This window comes from Cebidichthys violaceus, unplaced genomic scaffold, assembly GCF_023349555.1.
Source record: "Cebidichthys violaceus isolate CVI_PGR_0920_01 unplaced genomic scaffold, fCebVio1.0.p SCAF_709, whole genome shotgun sequence".
In the NCBI taxonomy this organism is placed as follows: domain Eukaryota; kingdom Metazoa; phylum Chordata; class Actinopteri; order Perciformes; family Stichaeidae; genus Cebidichthys; species Cebidichthys violaceus.
In genome coordinates, this window is record NW_027176938.1 from 1 (window position 1) to 14,734 (window position 14,734).

The 14,734-nt window shown below is 40.4% G+C and overlaps 1 protein-coding gene across 1 annotated transcript; it reads left to right on the forward strand.

Annotated features, from left to right (window-relative positions):
• The first annotated feature begins 11,091 nt into the window (after window positions 1-11,091).
• LOC137891841 (homeobox protein goosecoid-like) lies at window positions 11,092-13,993 on the forward strand. The gene is made up of 3 exons (XM_068736636.1): window positions 11,092-11,407; window positions 12,247-12,506; window positions 13,579-13,993. Exons 1-3 carry the CDS (start codon window positions 11,092-11,094, stop codon window positions 13,726-13,728), a joined length of 726 nt encoding a protein of 241 aa, XP_068592737.1. The 3' UTR covers window positions 13,729-13,993.
• Window positions 13,994-14,734: the final 741 nt, after the last annotated feature.

The following is a 14,734-nucleotide window of genomic DNA, read 5'->3' on the forward strand; positions in this document are numbered from 1 at the left end:
TTTGACTTTTTTGTGCGTCCCATCACGTTCCACATACCTACCAAATTTCATACAGCTAGGTGAAACCCAAAGTTGGGGCTACTCTGTAGGGGGCGCTATCGAGCCAAAATGTCATGCCGCAGCTGGACACCCCAATAATACTGGAATTTTCACCACGATTGAATTTTGTGCCAAATTTCAAAAGATTCCCAGTATCCCAAGCACCTCCTTTTTGCGATGAAACTGGTACGATAATAATAATAATAATAATAATAATAATAATAATAATAAGAATAAGAATAAGAATAATAATAAGAATAAAAAACATTAGAATAACAATAGGTCCTCCGCTCCGACTACGTCGGTGCTCGGGCCCTAATAATAATAATAATAATAAAAAACATTAGAATAACAATAGGTCCTCCGCTCCGACTACGTCGGTGCTCGGGCCCTAATAATAATAATAATAAAAAGCATTAGAATAACAATAGGTCCTCCGCTCCGACTACGTCGGTGCTCGGGCCCTAATAATAATAATAATAATAACAAACATTAGAATAACAATAGGTCCTCCGCTCCGACTACGTCGGTGCTCGGGCCCTAATAAAAATACCAGAACCTGGCGCCCGGCCACGACCCACGCCCGCACCAGGCCACAACAGCAAAAGGGCGCTCCACTAAGCACCAAAGATGCCCGCCATGAAGGGACCGAACAACTCAGAGACCGCAGCAGTCACCAAAAGCGGCACTCCGTGCTGAACCCGCAGATACCACTTGCAACACCAGCCGCGCCCAGCCACTTAAACCGCTCCCATCTGAGCCGTTCACCGAAAAACAGCCGAAAGCCTGCGAATCCCGCCAACAAACCCAACCTGCAATAGGGACCGAACAATCAAGTGCAACTGCATTTATTAAAGTAATTTAGTCAAATCAACAAATTAAAAGAAAACAGAAATAGAACAGGAAAGCGACGACATCACATAAAAGCCAGTCTGTAAAAATGTGTTTTAAGAAGTGATTTAAAAGAGATTACTGATTCTGCGAGCCTTATCTCCTCAGGCAGTTCGTTCCAAAGCTGAGGGGCCCTGATGGCAAAGGCACGGTCACCTTTAGTTTTCAGCCTTGACTTTGGAACAGCCAGAAGGGCCTCACCTGAGGATCTTAGGCTGCGAGCTGGCTCATAGGGGGTCCACATTTCCTCTATATATGTTGGGGCCCGACCCAGAAGAGCTTAAATCCAATTCTAAAACGTATAGGGAGCCAGTGGAGAGAGGCCAGAATTGGGGTGATGTGATGTCGTCTGTTAGAACCAGTGAGAAGCCGAGCTGCTGCGTTCTGAACTAGTTGGAGGCGAGAGAGTGACTTTTGGTTGATGCCAGAAAGAAAGGAGTAATCAAGTCTTGAAAAGAAAATGCATGAATTACTTTTTCCAGGTCAGGTGGAGAGAGCATTACTGAGAGCATTACTTTGATTTTGGCAATGGTTCTAATTTGTAGAAAACAGATCTGGACAACTTTTGTGACTTGTGGTTTGAAGCTTAAATCTGAATCAAAAACTACTCCTAAGTTTCTGGCAGTGGACTTTATGTTAAAGGAACAGCGGGCCAAGGGCATTTTTAATCGGAGTGATAGGGTTTGGAGGACTAAATATTCTGATTTCTGAAATAAAATTGGACCTATAATTGAACCTTGCGGTACACTACAAGTAATGTGAGCTGTAGAGGATGCGTAATTGCCTATGGTGACCAAGGGTGGGCTGGCCATAGGGGATACCATGGAAATCCCCGGTAGGCCGATGGGGTTGGACTGGTCCAATACCGGCCCACCTCCATCACCAACCGGCCCTCCCTCTGACATCGCCGCCCGACTATATTCTATGCTTCACAGAACACTTTAAATTGACTCTAATACCCGTAGTTAAAGATCACTGACTGACATTTATACTACTCCTCGCGATCTGTATTCACACTCATTGTTTCCATCTTCTTTACTCACCTAATCTTTTCCGTCAGTCTAACTTTGTTTTAGGGTTCTATCTAAAAGGTAAGAATAAAACCAATTAAGTGCAGTGTCCTTGATGCCAACCCAGGTTTTAAGACGGTTGATTAAAATATCATGGTCTATTGTGTCAAAGGCTGCACTTAGGTCTAAAATAATTCAAATCGAGCTCTCCTGATTCCTGCATTCACATACTTTAAATCAATCTAGCAAATACAAGTTTTTTTTTATTGTACATAATTATGGTAGTAATGCATGTAATGGACATGGTTGACAACCTGCTGGGCCAGGTAGCATTAGCATAACAAACCTCAACCTACCAGCCAAGGCTAGCACAAGCTAGCTGGCATGGTTAGCAAGGTGCAGCTATAATTCATGTATATTTGGATATTAATTGGGATGATAATTTTGGCTAGTGAAAAACAGGCTTGTTTATAATGTTCTTACTGGAAAAAATTAACAGCCGACTTCTTTGTGTGACAACCAGCTATGCTAACAAGCCAGGTATGATGACAGACACCGATACCTGCAGATTAGTCTTAACATATTACTAAAATATACAGTGTATATATATATATATATATATATATATATATATATATACATATATATATATATATATATATATATATATATATATATATATATATACATATATATATATATATATATATACATATATATATATATATATATATATACGTATATATATATATATATATATATATATATATATATATATATATATATATATATATGTATACATATATATATATGAAACCATAATAGCAAGCCATAACATTTGTACATATTATTTGCAGGAAGAAAGGCTTGACTCAATGCTGCCACGCCCTCAATTATGCATAACCATGAACACTTAAGCCTATATACTATATATATAATTTTAACGGATGAGTTAGCAAATACACTTAAAAGAGTTTTTTTCTGTTGATTGGATGAACAAAGTTGGACATAATCTTTCTTATATTTTGCACTAGTCAGGCAGGCCCCAGCTCCCAAAGCTTGGAACAAGCATAGGGATATTGACCAGCTTGGTTTGGACACTACAATGAGAACAGATCCTAGATCAGTATTGTGTGATAAAACTCATTGCCACCAGCCCTGGATATTGTCCACTTCTTGGCCATATACCAGAGCTACTGGAAGCAGAAACACATGTTGAAATGCAACTGCCCGAAAGCTGCTTCATGTCATCATGTCACCTCTCTCCTTCTTCATTTGCTTTCTGAGGCTCTGATGGCCGGTCCTCCATAAAAAAATAGATTTTTTAAAAAGACCAGAGCTTAACGTTGAGAGTGTGTTTATGTTTTATTTTTCTACATTGTTGTAAATCACTCAAAAATGGAGACCATGCTAAGCAAAAGCACTCAAACACTATGGCCACTGTACACTTGTACAGCTACAGTATTGAAACATCTAACCAATTCAATGTGATATCCAATGTGATATCTTAGGCTTAGATGTAATATGGAACTAAAAAGATGCATGCAGATACAGGCAAGTTTTTATTAGTTGTGCTAGTGACATGCTTTATGACTTGCAATGTCTGACTTTGGCCCAGCTTGAGATTTCTCCAAAACAAATTGATGGATTGCATGAAATTTGATACAGACATTCATGGTCCACAGATGATTAACTTTGGGGATCTTTTGACTTTTCCTTTAGTGTCACTACTGTATGAGGTTGACATTTGTGGTTTTCAGAGCAGTGTCTCTACAACTATTGGATGGATTACCATGAAATCAGCTTCAGGCATTCATAGTCCCCTCAGGATGAAGTTGATGAATGTACTGTCAGCAGTACAAGAGGAAGAGGCAGGAACCACAGCATCAGGGTCTATTCCACAAAGATGTATAGTTACTTTATTAATCCCATAAGGGACATTTTTTGCTTTACGTCAGCATTTATACATACAGGTAAGCAATAAAAATAGCAGAGTAAAAAATATATTAAAATATAAAATATAAAAATTCACAATATATACAATAAAATAGAATAATATTTAATTAACCAACTAAACAATAGTGCAAATATTTAACCAACAGCATCAAGCATCAAGCAGTCTTTAATGAATATTAGCCAGTTGCAATTTGTTTTGATATTTTTTTATTGTCTGGCTTTACAACTTTAATGTGCAAATTGAGAACGTTCATAATAACAAGCCTGTCCTCTCTCCCAAGTCGTCAAATACGGCAGCTTGGTCAGTGGTGACAAAGTCCTCTCTGGTCACACTATTACCAATCCACTCCATCGGTCTGGTCCCCGTATAACCATTCCACTCAGCTTCTCTGCTTTCAGAATAACCAGTCCACTTAGTCTCCCTGGCCCCAGTATAACCAGTCCACTTTGCTTTCTCTGGTACCAGTATAAATAGTCCGCTAAGCTTCTCAGGTCCCAGTTTAACCAGTCCAGTTGGGCTCTCTGGTCCCAGTTTAACTAGTCCCCTCTGCCTTTCTGGTCCCAGTATAACTAATCCACTCAGCCTCTCTGGTCCCAGTTTAACAAGTCCAGTCGGCCTATAAATTCATAACGTTTGAACTGAATGAAGGTCTACTGTCAGATCAGGGACAAACACACATCTCACTGAAGGGCGAAGCTCCTCAGTGAATGCAGTAGTCCCAGTCCCAGTTTATCCACCATGAGCATGTTAGAATGTATCATGTTTCCCAGCATTACTCTACTGTACAGGTCACAAACATTGTGGCTGTGTCACAGGAGTGGTGCATTAAATCAGACATTAATCAAGACGGATGCAAATTTATTATTAGCTATGCTGAGATAAATTTAAATAATGCTAGTTATAACTAGTCCTTAGTAGTGATCCTTAATTTCACTGTGCTTAAATGCAAATTAAAATTGGCAATCATCTAAACTTTTAGACAGCAGGAGAAAAATACTATACATTCAAAAAGTAACATACCTCAAAAAAACTTTTATGTTTAAAAACTTCTGCCAAGGGGAAAGGCTCCTGCTCCTTTCACACAGGCAGAGAAATAATCCTACTGAGCATGTGCAGACTAAGTGTCATCACTATGGCTTCTTTCGGATTGGAGGAATTGAATGTGTTACAATTGCCTCCTGTTAAAAATTGCCCCAGGTCTCCCCCAAATACTTGTGATGAAAAGTAGCTTACTTAAGTAAAAGGAAAAATACAGATTTTTAGTAGTAGGCCTGCACAAAAAAAAACAACACTTTGTTGCAGTAAAGAGAGTAAACGTAATTTGTTACTTTCACACCTGGAAAATGTATGTTGGATGGGGGATGTTGGTGATGGGGGATGGATATAAATACTAAATGACCATTTCAAACACTGGCATGACAATCCTATGTGGATGTGTAAAAGACATGTTAAAGTCAGGGCTGAGGTTTAAATTCTAATGTTTTCAATCCATCCATAGCATCTGTGCTGGGTTGTTTTGATAGAATAATTGAAGGTTCCATTATGTCCCTGCCACAGCCTGTAGAGCAGATTTGAATTTCTTATAATTCCAAAGTGTGTTAAGTAGCACCTCCGTGAAAAGATGGGGGGGGGGGGTTGGAGAGCATGTTTCAGACCTTCTAATGTGTAAATGTGTTTCTGATTCCTGACATGACACACGGTCAGACAGCAGTGTGCATGTGTGTGTGTTTCCTCAATCCTGCCACATCGCTGCCTGCCTGTAATCAGTAATTACTAGGATTGGCTGATGGATTCTGGTTATAATGAATGATTGATGACCCCTGAAAGAAAGCGGCCGGGGCATTTCTGTCCTCTGACAAGATGACGTTAGCACTGAATTGAAACCATTTAAGTAGAAAATGACTGGACACAGGCATGGCTCAATAGCAGGTACCACACTGCCATTTGCACTGATACATTTGCATTTGCCCCCCCCCCCCCTTTGAATAGTCTGTGTATTCAACTGAAATCTCTTGGAGCTGATCTTAGAAAGATCAACTCAAATGCTAGACAGACTTGAATGCTTCTAAAGTGCCTTTCAAGTGCAAGTTTAAACCCTTGAAATCCATATTATGTGGCAGCATTTATGAGAACACTTTGTTTCTATAGTGTGAAGCTTTTTACACCCTACTTCCTGTTTTTGTAGCCGGTTATTTCTAATTGCACTGACAACATTTTACTCGCAACTGAGACAGATGATGAGAGAATTTAAAAGCGGAGACCGCTGTTCGTTTGCCGTTTCCTGCTTTTATTTGTTTTTTTAACCATGACCACGGTCGACTGTAACCTTGATGACAAGGGTTCCCTTGACTTAATCAAAGTACTTATTCCAACTCATAACAAGATCTTTCACCTAACCTATATGTGTTGGGCCCCATCCTAACCAAACCTGAACACATCATAAAATGTACTTATTTATTATTTATTTGTTACAGTCACATATGTGTCGTTCTGGACAGCTCGTTCTCACTCCCAACGCGTCGCGGCAGCTTGGTCAGGAAAAAGTGAATTTTGTCCTGAGAAACTCTGAGTCTCATTGAAGAGACACAAAAGGCATTAGAAAAAAGTGCAGCTCATCACTGCCACTTGTTTCCCAGCGAGCGGAGGCCTTTCTGTGCGAGGGTTATTGCGTTTACAACTCACTTGAACCTCATGTGTGAAGTACACGACTGCTGGACAATAACTACATTTTGTGATTCACGCCCTTTGATGTGTGGAGGCAGACATTAAACGTGTGGTTGGGGTTACAGGCACTTTGTGGTTGGAGAACCAGACGGTTTTCATGGGGCAGTGGAGGAGGAGTCGTCTCCTTGAACTATAGCAAACGTCTCTGAGGAACACATGGGTTTCATCGCAGATATTGAACGCAGCCACGGAGGACCTGACACGAACAATAAATATGGATATGTATGTTTTTTATTTGGAAGTATAAAACAAAACAAATACCACACATAAAATGAACAATAAAATATAGCAAACTCTTAGTGTACACGTTATCCTCAACAATTTAAATAAACAACGTAAAAAAATACCTTATAGGAGGCCTTTGTATTGAATATTGCTGTATTTATGAGGGCCAGTTTTAGTTTTAAACCATGAGGACATTTTAGGGGTTTGGGAATGCATTATGTCAATGAGGGTTCTCACAAGTACAGAAAGACAAACTGCTATATGTGTGTGTAAGTTTATGGGTGGGATTGAAAGAGGTCTATTAATAGAGTTCTATGTGTCTCCTTTCAAATACGCAGGAAGTAAATACACACACACACACGCACACAGGCCTGTCTGGCACCGCACCAGCCTGCATGTGTATCTGATAAGTGTCTATCACTCACATTCACACACATTCACACACTTTACTAAACATGAACAGGCCCTCAAATACACACTTGCATTCTTCACATCCAGTCCAGTTATGTATACTTTGACCTCCACTCCCATCAGAAACATCTACTTCATTTATTTAGCTTCAGTTTCCAGCTTTTAACGTCCCATTAATTCTAAGAAACAGTCCAAATTAACAGTGACAATAGTAGTAAAAAGTAATAGTGATGTTACTAGTAATAGTGATAGTGAAGTGATAATGACAAATTAAAATCATTATAAGAATAATAATATGAAAAGCTAACACACATGCAAACCACATTAGCTCACAGTGGAACACCAGTGGACCACTGGCAGAAAAAGGTGTTTAAAGGTGTTTTACCTTTAAAGGGCCACAGGGTTCAGGGGGAATCAGAGAATGTCAAAGCCTCCAGCTTGAGTTGACCAATGATGTAAAAGCCTGCCAGATGCACACATTTGAAACTTTCCCACCTTGACCAAACATCCTACGTCCTACATCCTTTGTCCTTAACCGTCTCAGCATGCTTCCAATGAAGTTCTTAATGGACCGTCATAATTAGCAGGTGCCGTGCTTGACAATTTTTGTTACATTTTGCAACACTAAAATAAATTCTGTCTGTCTGTCTGTCTGTCTCTCTGATGTTGTGATTATGTCAATTATTCAGATGCTCCTTTCTTCTGCAGTCCAATGTAAAAGGACATCAGAGTGAAAAGCATGTATTTATCCCCTTTTGGACAGATGCATTACCAAGTCTTCCTGTTTTATTTGCCATGTTTAACCAGGTTTTACAGATCAGGGCTCTGATATATAAAGATGCATCCGCTATTGTGGCTCTGCGAGTCTTCAGCCTCCATCAGCAGCCTGATTGATGCTTCTATTCACCTATAAGTGCCGCCTTCACTGCGCTTTTCCCCACAGCTTTTATTTTACAAATGGACGTTTTTGCTTTTTTAGCAATCCCTTTTGACTCGCTCCTTTCACTGCCACTTGGAGGTAGAAATATAGAAATAAATGTGGAAATAATAACAGCATATGGCCTCTCTCCCACTCTCCACTGGGTTGGAATCACAGTGTGACTGTATTCCAGAAGAGGAACATGTTTCCATATCAAAAGGCAGCAACAAGCAGGGCTTCTGTCAGATTGTCATGCATGCAGGAAAGCAGAAAAACTCATCCATGTGTCCTTTTACACGCAAAATAAAATAATTTTTACCCATCTGTAAACGATTTGAGCTAGAATGCAGACAGAAAATGTAAAGTTTAAACCTAATAATCCTGTTTTGCTTTTTATATTACTAGAAAGGTGTGTGGAATAAGCTGAGGGCTGCAGCTGCTGACACTGAACATCTAAAATGGTGGATTTATAAAATAAAATATTTCAATGTCTGCACTAAACATCTGATGACAAGTTTGTCATGAATCAATACATTATTGCATTTTGGATTGGGAGCAACATTTCAGGAAGCTGAACCACAAGCTTTAATGCAGGTTTTATTTCTATAGGAATTTCTAAATTGTCATTTTCCATTTGCTGCCTTGTGACAGCGTTATGCAGTTGGGACAAACTCACAAAGCACTCAAAGGTGATAATGGATAACAGCTGGTCCACTTTATGGTCTGAAGGGGCAAAAGGAACCTGATGGAGTGGTTCAGGTCTGTGAGGAGGACTGGATCCACCAATCAGGTTCTTTTTAAGAGGCACTTCGAGGTTTCACCACTCTGGAGCCAACACACACGGTAAGCACACATTCATGGTCCTAATAGAATTAAGACATTTCTTATTGATCCCAATGTGCTGGAATAGGGTGGAAGTGAGGAAATATAAGAAAGTGACACCTATACAGCCATATAAATATAATTTGTAAAGACATGGAGCAGTGCAGGAAATGTGATACCCATCTCTGTTTTTCCGTCTGAGGTTCCACAGAAAGAATTAATTTTAAAAAAGAGATATTGAATTATTACACAAAGAAACAAAGGATCATATGTGTGTTATAATATAACTGTGCTAATGCTATGCTTGTTTTCTACCATATAAAAGGCATCAGGCGGTGGAGACTAATTTCTTGACCGACTTAATATCTGAAGTCCCAAATTAAAAAAAATATGAGTCCATGTTAAAAACTTTTTCTCTCAGACAATATTCTGTATAATTTGGTTTCAGCAGTGATGTGTGTAGGCTGACGTTTATTTTCATCCACATTTTTAACGTAAAAGAATGAATATTATTCATATTTGCGTGCGGGAGGAAACAAGTCCGTGGAACTCATCTGCGGAGATGATTGAAATCAGTGTCTTTCCCGCATTAGTGGAGGAGAATGAAGCACCAAACTGACCTCTAATCATCTCCCATATATCACCGGCACATTTTCAAATCACAAACTTATCTGTCAGCCCGACATGAGCATGCGTTAAGACCACATTGAGCGTTAAATACAATCAGCGAGTCCCATTAAGGGCCTGAACCGGGAATCCACGTTCCTTCACAGCACCCCCCCCCCCCCCCCCCCCCCCCCAAACACACAGACAAACACCAGCACATTTGTTGATTAGTGGTGTACATATGCAATAAGTACTCTGTTTCCCAGGCTGAATGGAGGCGATAATGGGCCGTTATCTTATCCCGGTCGGGGGGGAAATGTTCGGCGTTTGTCGCCCCGCAGAGAGGGAGCCGCTGCCTGGGGGAAGGAAAACGCGATCTGCTCCCCGCGGAGAAGCGAGCGGAGGGCGGATAATGAGATGAGTCCCAGATATAATACTCAGCGGCTTCTGTCTGACATGGAAATATGGTTATTATTCATTTACTCATGTAGGGAGAGGAACAAAAACAAATAAAAAGCCTTGATTACAGTTTTACCGCGCCGTTACGCACGCGTGTACAGGTTAAGAGGTTATTTTATTAATTTAGGAATCGTGTGTGCCTTGGGAGTGTTTATACGAATACTACATTAATAATAAATCATCATTTCATAATAATGATGACAATAAGGCATGATTCCACACATAAATCACCTCATAGCACGTATCAACAAATTAATGAACCAGAATAAAATAAGCAAAACATGCATTGAGTTTTTGTGAAGGCTGAATTTGTCTATCTATTGATACATTATTATTAATATTACCTTGAAATAACTTGGCAAAGTTGCCTGCGTGCTGTGGTTTGCCGTAGCTTGATTTTCATTTTCATTCATTTTCAGCAATAAAAGAGTTTACCTCTTATTTATTTACTATTTCCTATCAACGATTTTAAAAACATCCTGTAACCCTTTGGGTCCAGTTTAATTTCCAATATTATGAACTGATAAATAAAGGTTTCTAAAGTGTCAGTTTTGAGTTTGACTCTGACTTCATGAATGAACCCCCTTACTGTAAACACTAATGTAAATGTGTTCCATAGATTGTGATGCCTTCACTGACCAGGAAATAATCGGATTACTCTGTGACCCAGCAACGGAGTTTTTCCAAAAGTCTGCAAACAGTGCGGATTATCTTAATTGAATTAATTCTCAATACACAGATGTGCGGCCGTTCACGCCGCGAGTTGTGGCAGCTGACCCCAGAGCAGCCGCTCCGTCGTGACGTCAGCGACGTATAAAAACAGCCCTGCTCTCAACAGGTCCATTTCAAACCAGAAGTCCACATCCTCGAGACGAAGCTCGCGCAAGGAAGAAAAGAGTCACCATGACGCAGTTTTAGGAGAACTTTCCTCACGGAGATCTTCCAGTCCGGGACGTTTTCTTTCACTGAACAACTTTTACTTCACCCCGAGTTTTTCCCCGTTTCCGAGGCCGCCGCGCACCGGTGTGATGCCCGCCGGGATGTTCAGCATAGACAGCATCCTGTCCGGCCGGCCGAGCTGCAAGGAGCCGCTGCTGCTGCACCGGAGCGGCCCGGTGGTGCTGTCCGCCGGCCTCACGGACTCTATCTACACCGATTACAACGGACTGTACTCGGCCACATGCGGTACTTCTCCCCCCGGCGTTCAGTCCGTGAACGGGACCAGGATAGGATATAACAGCTACTACTACGGACAGCTGCACGTCCAAGGCGCCGGAGGACCGCCGCCGTGCTGCGGCTCAGTGCCCGGCCTCAGCCCGCAGCAGTGCCCGTGCATCCCGGCAGGTAGGACAACCAAAGTCTCTTCATAATTTTACCAACTTCAATTATGGCGTGGAACTCCTAATTTAAGAGATCAACATAGAATTCCACACAAATAATTATTTGTACATGTTTTAAATGCATATTGCTCTTTGTTCTCTTATTATTTCCAGTTCAACGAGAGTAAAAATAGTTGAGGTTTAGTCATTGCACCAGGTCTCACTTTGATCCACAAATAGAAGACAATATACATGTATAATATAGTATTTTTAAAAGTGTGCTTTTTGAGGATGTCCTTAAATGTGTGTTTCTACGACATAGTTCCTTGCGAAAACACACAATATATAAATATTTCTGATTTTATGCCCAAAACAATTGCAACGTTAGTTTACGCATGAAGTCAAATCTGTGCATTCACACAACCGACACCAACTACTCGAAGATATTCTAATGTGATGCCAAATGCATGTGTGATTAAATTATCTCGTTCGTTTGATGACCCCAGTGCTGTTCGTATCCAGGATCGATGCCAGTCATTTCCAAACTGCTGCTTTACGCATGAACATAACAAACTCGTGTATTCGAAAGAAAAGATTGCTTCAAACGGGCAGCCCACAGTTTGAGATTAATAGAGTTTGTGGTTTTTAATGCACGAGCAACAATATTCACGTGCATAAAAAGAGACCAGTGTCACATCTGTTATTTTACGCACCAGCTGTAATCTGCGTACACAATCGAGGCCAGACTTTCCAATTAGCCGCATTACTTGAGAGCACTGTTTCAGGAGATAACGCTGCGGGAATTTGATTGCTCCAGATATTACCACCCTTTTGATGTGTCTCTCCGTCCTACCCGCCGTGCAGGCTACGACAGCCCGGGCTCGGTGCTGATATCTCCGGTCCCGCACCAGATGATGTCCTACATGAACATGGGTAGCCTGTCGCGGACCGAGCTGCAGCTCCTCAACCAGCTGCACTGCCGCAGGAAGCGGCGGCACCGCACCATCTTCACCGACGAGCAGCTGGAGGCCCTGGAAGGCCTCTTCCAGGAGACTAAGTACCCGGACGTCGGCACCCGGGAACAGCTGGCCCGCAAGGTCCACCTCCGGGAGGAGAAGGTCGAGGTCAGAGGCGCTTTGGCTTTTCATTCAGCTTCATATTCTGCTTCTTAGAATCATTTACAGTCCGGGAGTTTTGGGTTCAAAACAGGCAGAACAACATTGACCTACTCTCAATTTAGAGTTTAGTTTAGTTTAATGTAAAATTAGCAGGGTTATTACAGTAACACAGACATTATGATTATGATTATTATGATTATGATTATTATTATTATTATTATTATAATTATTATGTTGTGCCTTATTGTAGTCCGTAACCAATATGCACAACGGCCTATTGTGCATCTACAAAATGAAAAGGAAAAAGGAGGTGACGCAATTTAGCTTGCTTTAAAATAAGTACACGGTTGTTTAGCTACAAAAGTTAGTTTTTTGGGTTATTTTTTTAATTATTTTTCTTTGGTTCAACATTTTTCGGTGTGAATAAAACAAATAACAGACATTTACTATAGCAAACCAGAATATACATTAACCAACTTTAATAATAATACACATACTACTACTTCTATTAATTATTATTTCTATTATTATAATTATTATTATTAATCGAAGTAACCAAACTCAGCAGAATGTTACGGGTCCGTTATTTTAAGGTGGAAATATTTTTTTTAAATCACACTCAGTCTTGTCGCAGGTGACATCGTGATATGAATAATATTTTTTACATTACAGTAGTCTGTAAATAAATCAATACATCAATATATTGTTAATTAAGACAATAACGCACTGTAAATGACGTTGACGCAAATGTGTAATTTGCCGCCTATAATTAAAAGTGGCTTGCCAGTGAAACATTACAGAGAAATGTCCACATATCAACACACTATATACACATTAAATAATACAGGTAATCAATATACAATAAATGTGTTAGGCTGTGAAATAAAGTGAAAGGCTGTGGGGAAAACGAGAGGCGACTTTTGGCATTCATTCTGTCAAAGGAGACGCAGGAATCTCTGAGTGAAATCGTGACAGTGACTGTCTGACCGGGAATAACGAGGTTAGAAATAAAAGTAACGAAAAGAATAATGTCCTTTATTAAGCTTAGATGTTAAAACTGTGTTTTTTTATCACGTAGGTTTGGTTCAAAAACAGACGCGCGAAGTGGAGGAGGCAGAAAAGATCTTCCTCGGAGGAATCAGAGAACTCTCAGAAATGGAACAAAACGACCAAAACGGCTGCGGAGAAAACCCAGGAGGCTAAAAGCGAGGTGGACTCGGACAGCTGATAATACCGCGGACACGTGTGCGCGCGTGTGTGTACAGATAGCGAGAGGTGGCGTGGACTCGACGGCATGCTGGTGGTGGTGTGATGAAACGTGTTGCCATGTTGCACAGTTGTACATAATCTACATATTGACTCGGTGTCCGCTATTTATATTTAATTTAAGTTGTTGTGACGTTACGCACGCCAACGGGAGGACTGACTGACGTGTCTGAAATATCGTAATGTTATATGTGACATTTTTGTGGATATTAAATGTTGTAACTCTGGTAGCCCCCCCCCCCCCCCCCCCCCCCCCACACACACACACACACACACACACACACACACACACACACACACACACACACACACACACATACACACACACACACACACCGTTGTAACATTATTCATTGCGCTCAGCTGACCGCAGGGGAAACACGTGGAGACTGTAAAAACATGGAGAGGCAGAGGCTGAGCGCAGCATCACCTCAGAGCTGTTATGAAAAAATATGCCGCCATTTGTGTTTTGTTTTTTTTCATTTAGCAAAAATAAGCAAATTCTACGTAAAAGGACAACGAATATTCATTAAAATATAACTGAAACTTCAGCAACACGTTTTGTTTTTTCTCTTCGAGGAGAGACGTTGATGTTAGTGCTGTTTTTTAAACAGTCTTTTTGACAGATTCTACAATGAATGGTCCCGTTTTTTCACACTCCCAGTCTCTTTCTCAGAGCTCAGTGACCTGTTCATTGAACAAGAGGGACACATTAAAAGTCATATATGCAAACAGTGAATTTATATTAAATCAGATTGACGTCACCGAAAATAAATTAATGCTAACAAAGGTATCGCTGGTGCTGCGGCTCAATGACGCGCTATAGTATATATTGCCTTAAATTAGCAAACCCATCTCGGTCATGGTTTCCATTTTTGTTTTTATAAATAGAAAGTATATAACAAAATATTTAGCTTATTTTACATAGACTATAAGTTAAACTATGACTTTTTTTTTTAAAAGAATAA

What these genes read in the sequence shown, in the direction of transcription:
- LOC137891841 (XM_068736636.1), top strand. Translation starts at nt 11,092, where the DNA reads ATGCCCGCCGGGATGTTCAGCATAGACAGCATCCTGTCCGGCCGGCCG. An exon ending in GTGCCCGTGCATCCCGGCAG is followed by an intron (nt 11,408 to 12,246) that starts GTAGGACAACCA and finishes CCCGCCGTGCAG; the next exon opens with GCTACGACAGCCCGGGCTCG. An exon ending in TCCGGGAGGAGAAGGTCGAG is followed by an intron (nt 12,507 to 13,578) that starts GTCAGAGGCGCT and finishes TTTATCACGTAG; the next exon opens with GTTTGGTTCAAAAACAGACG.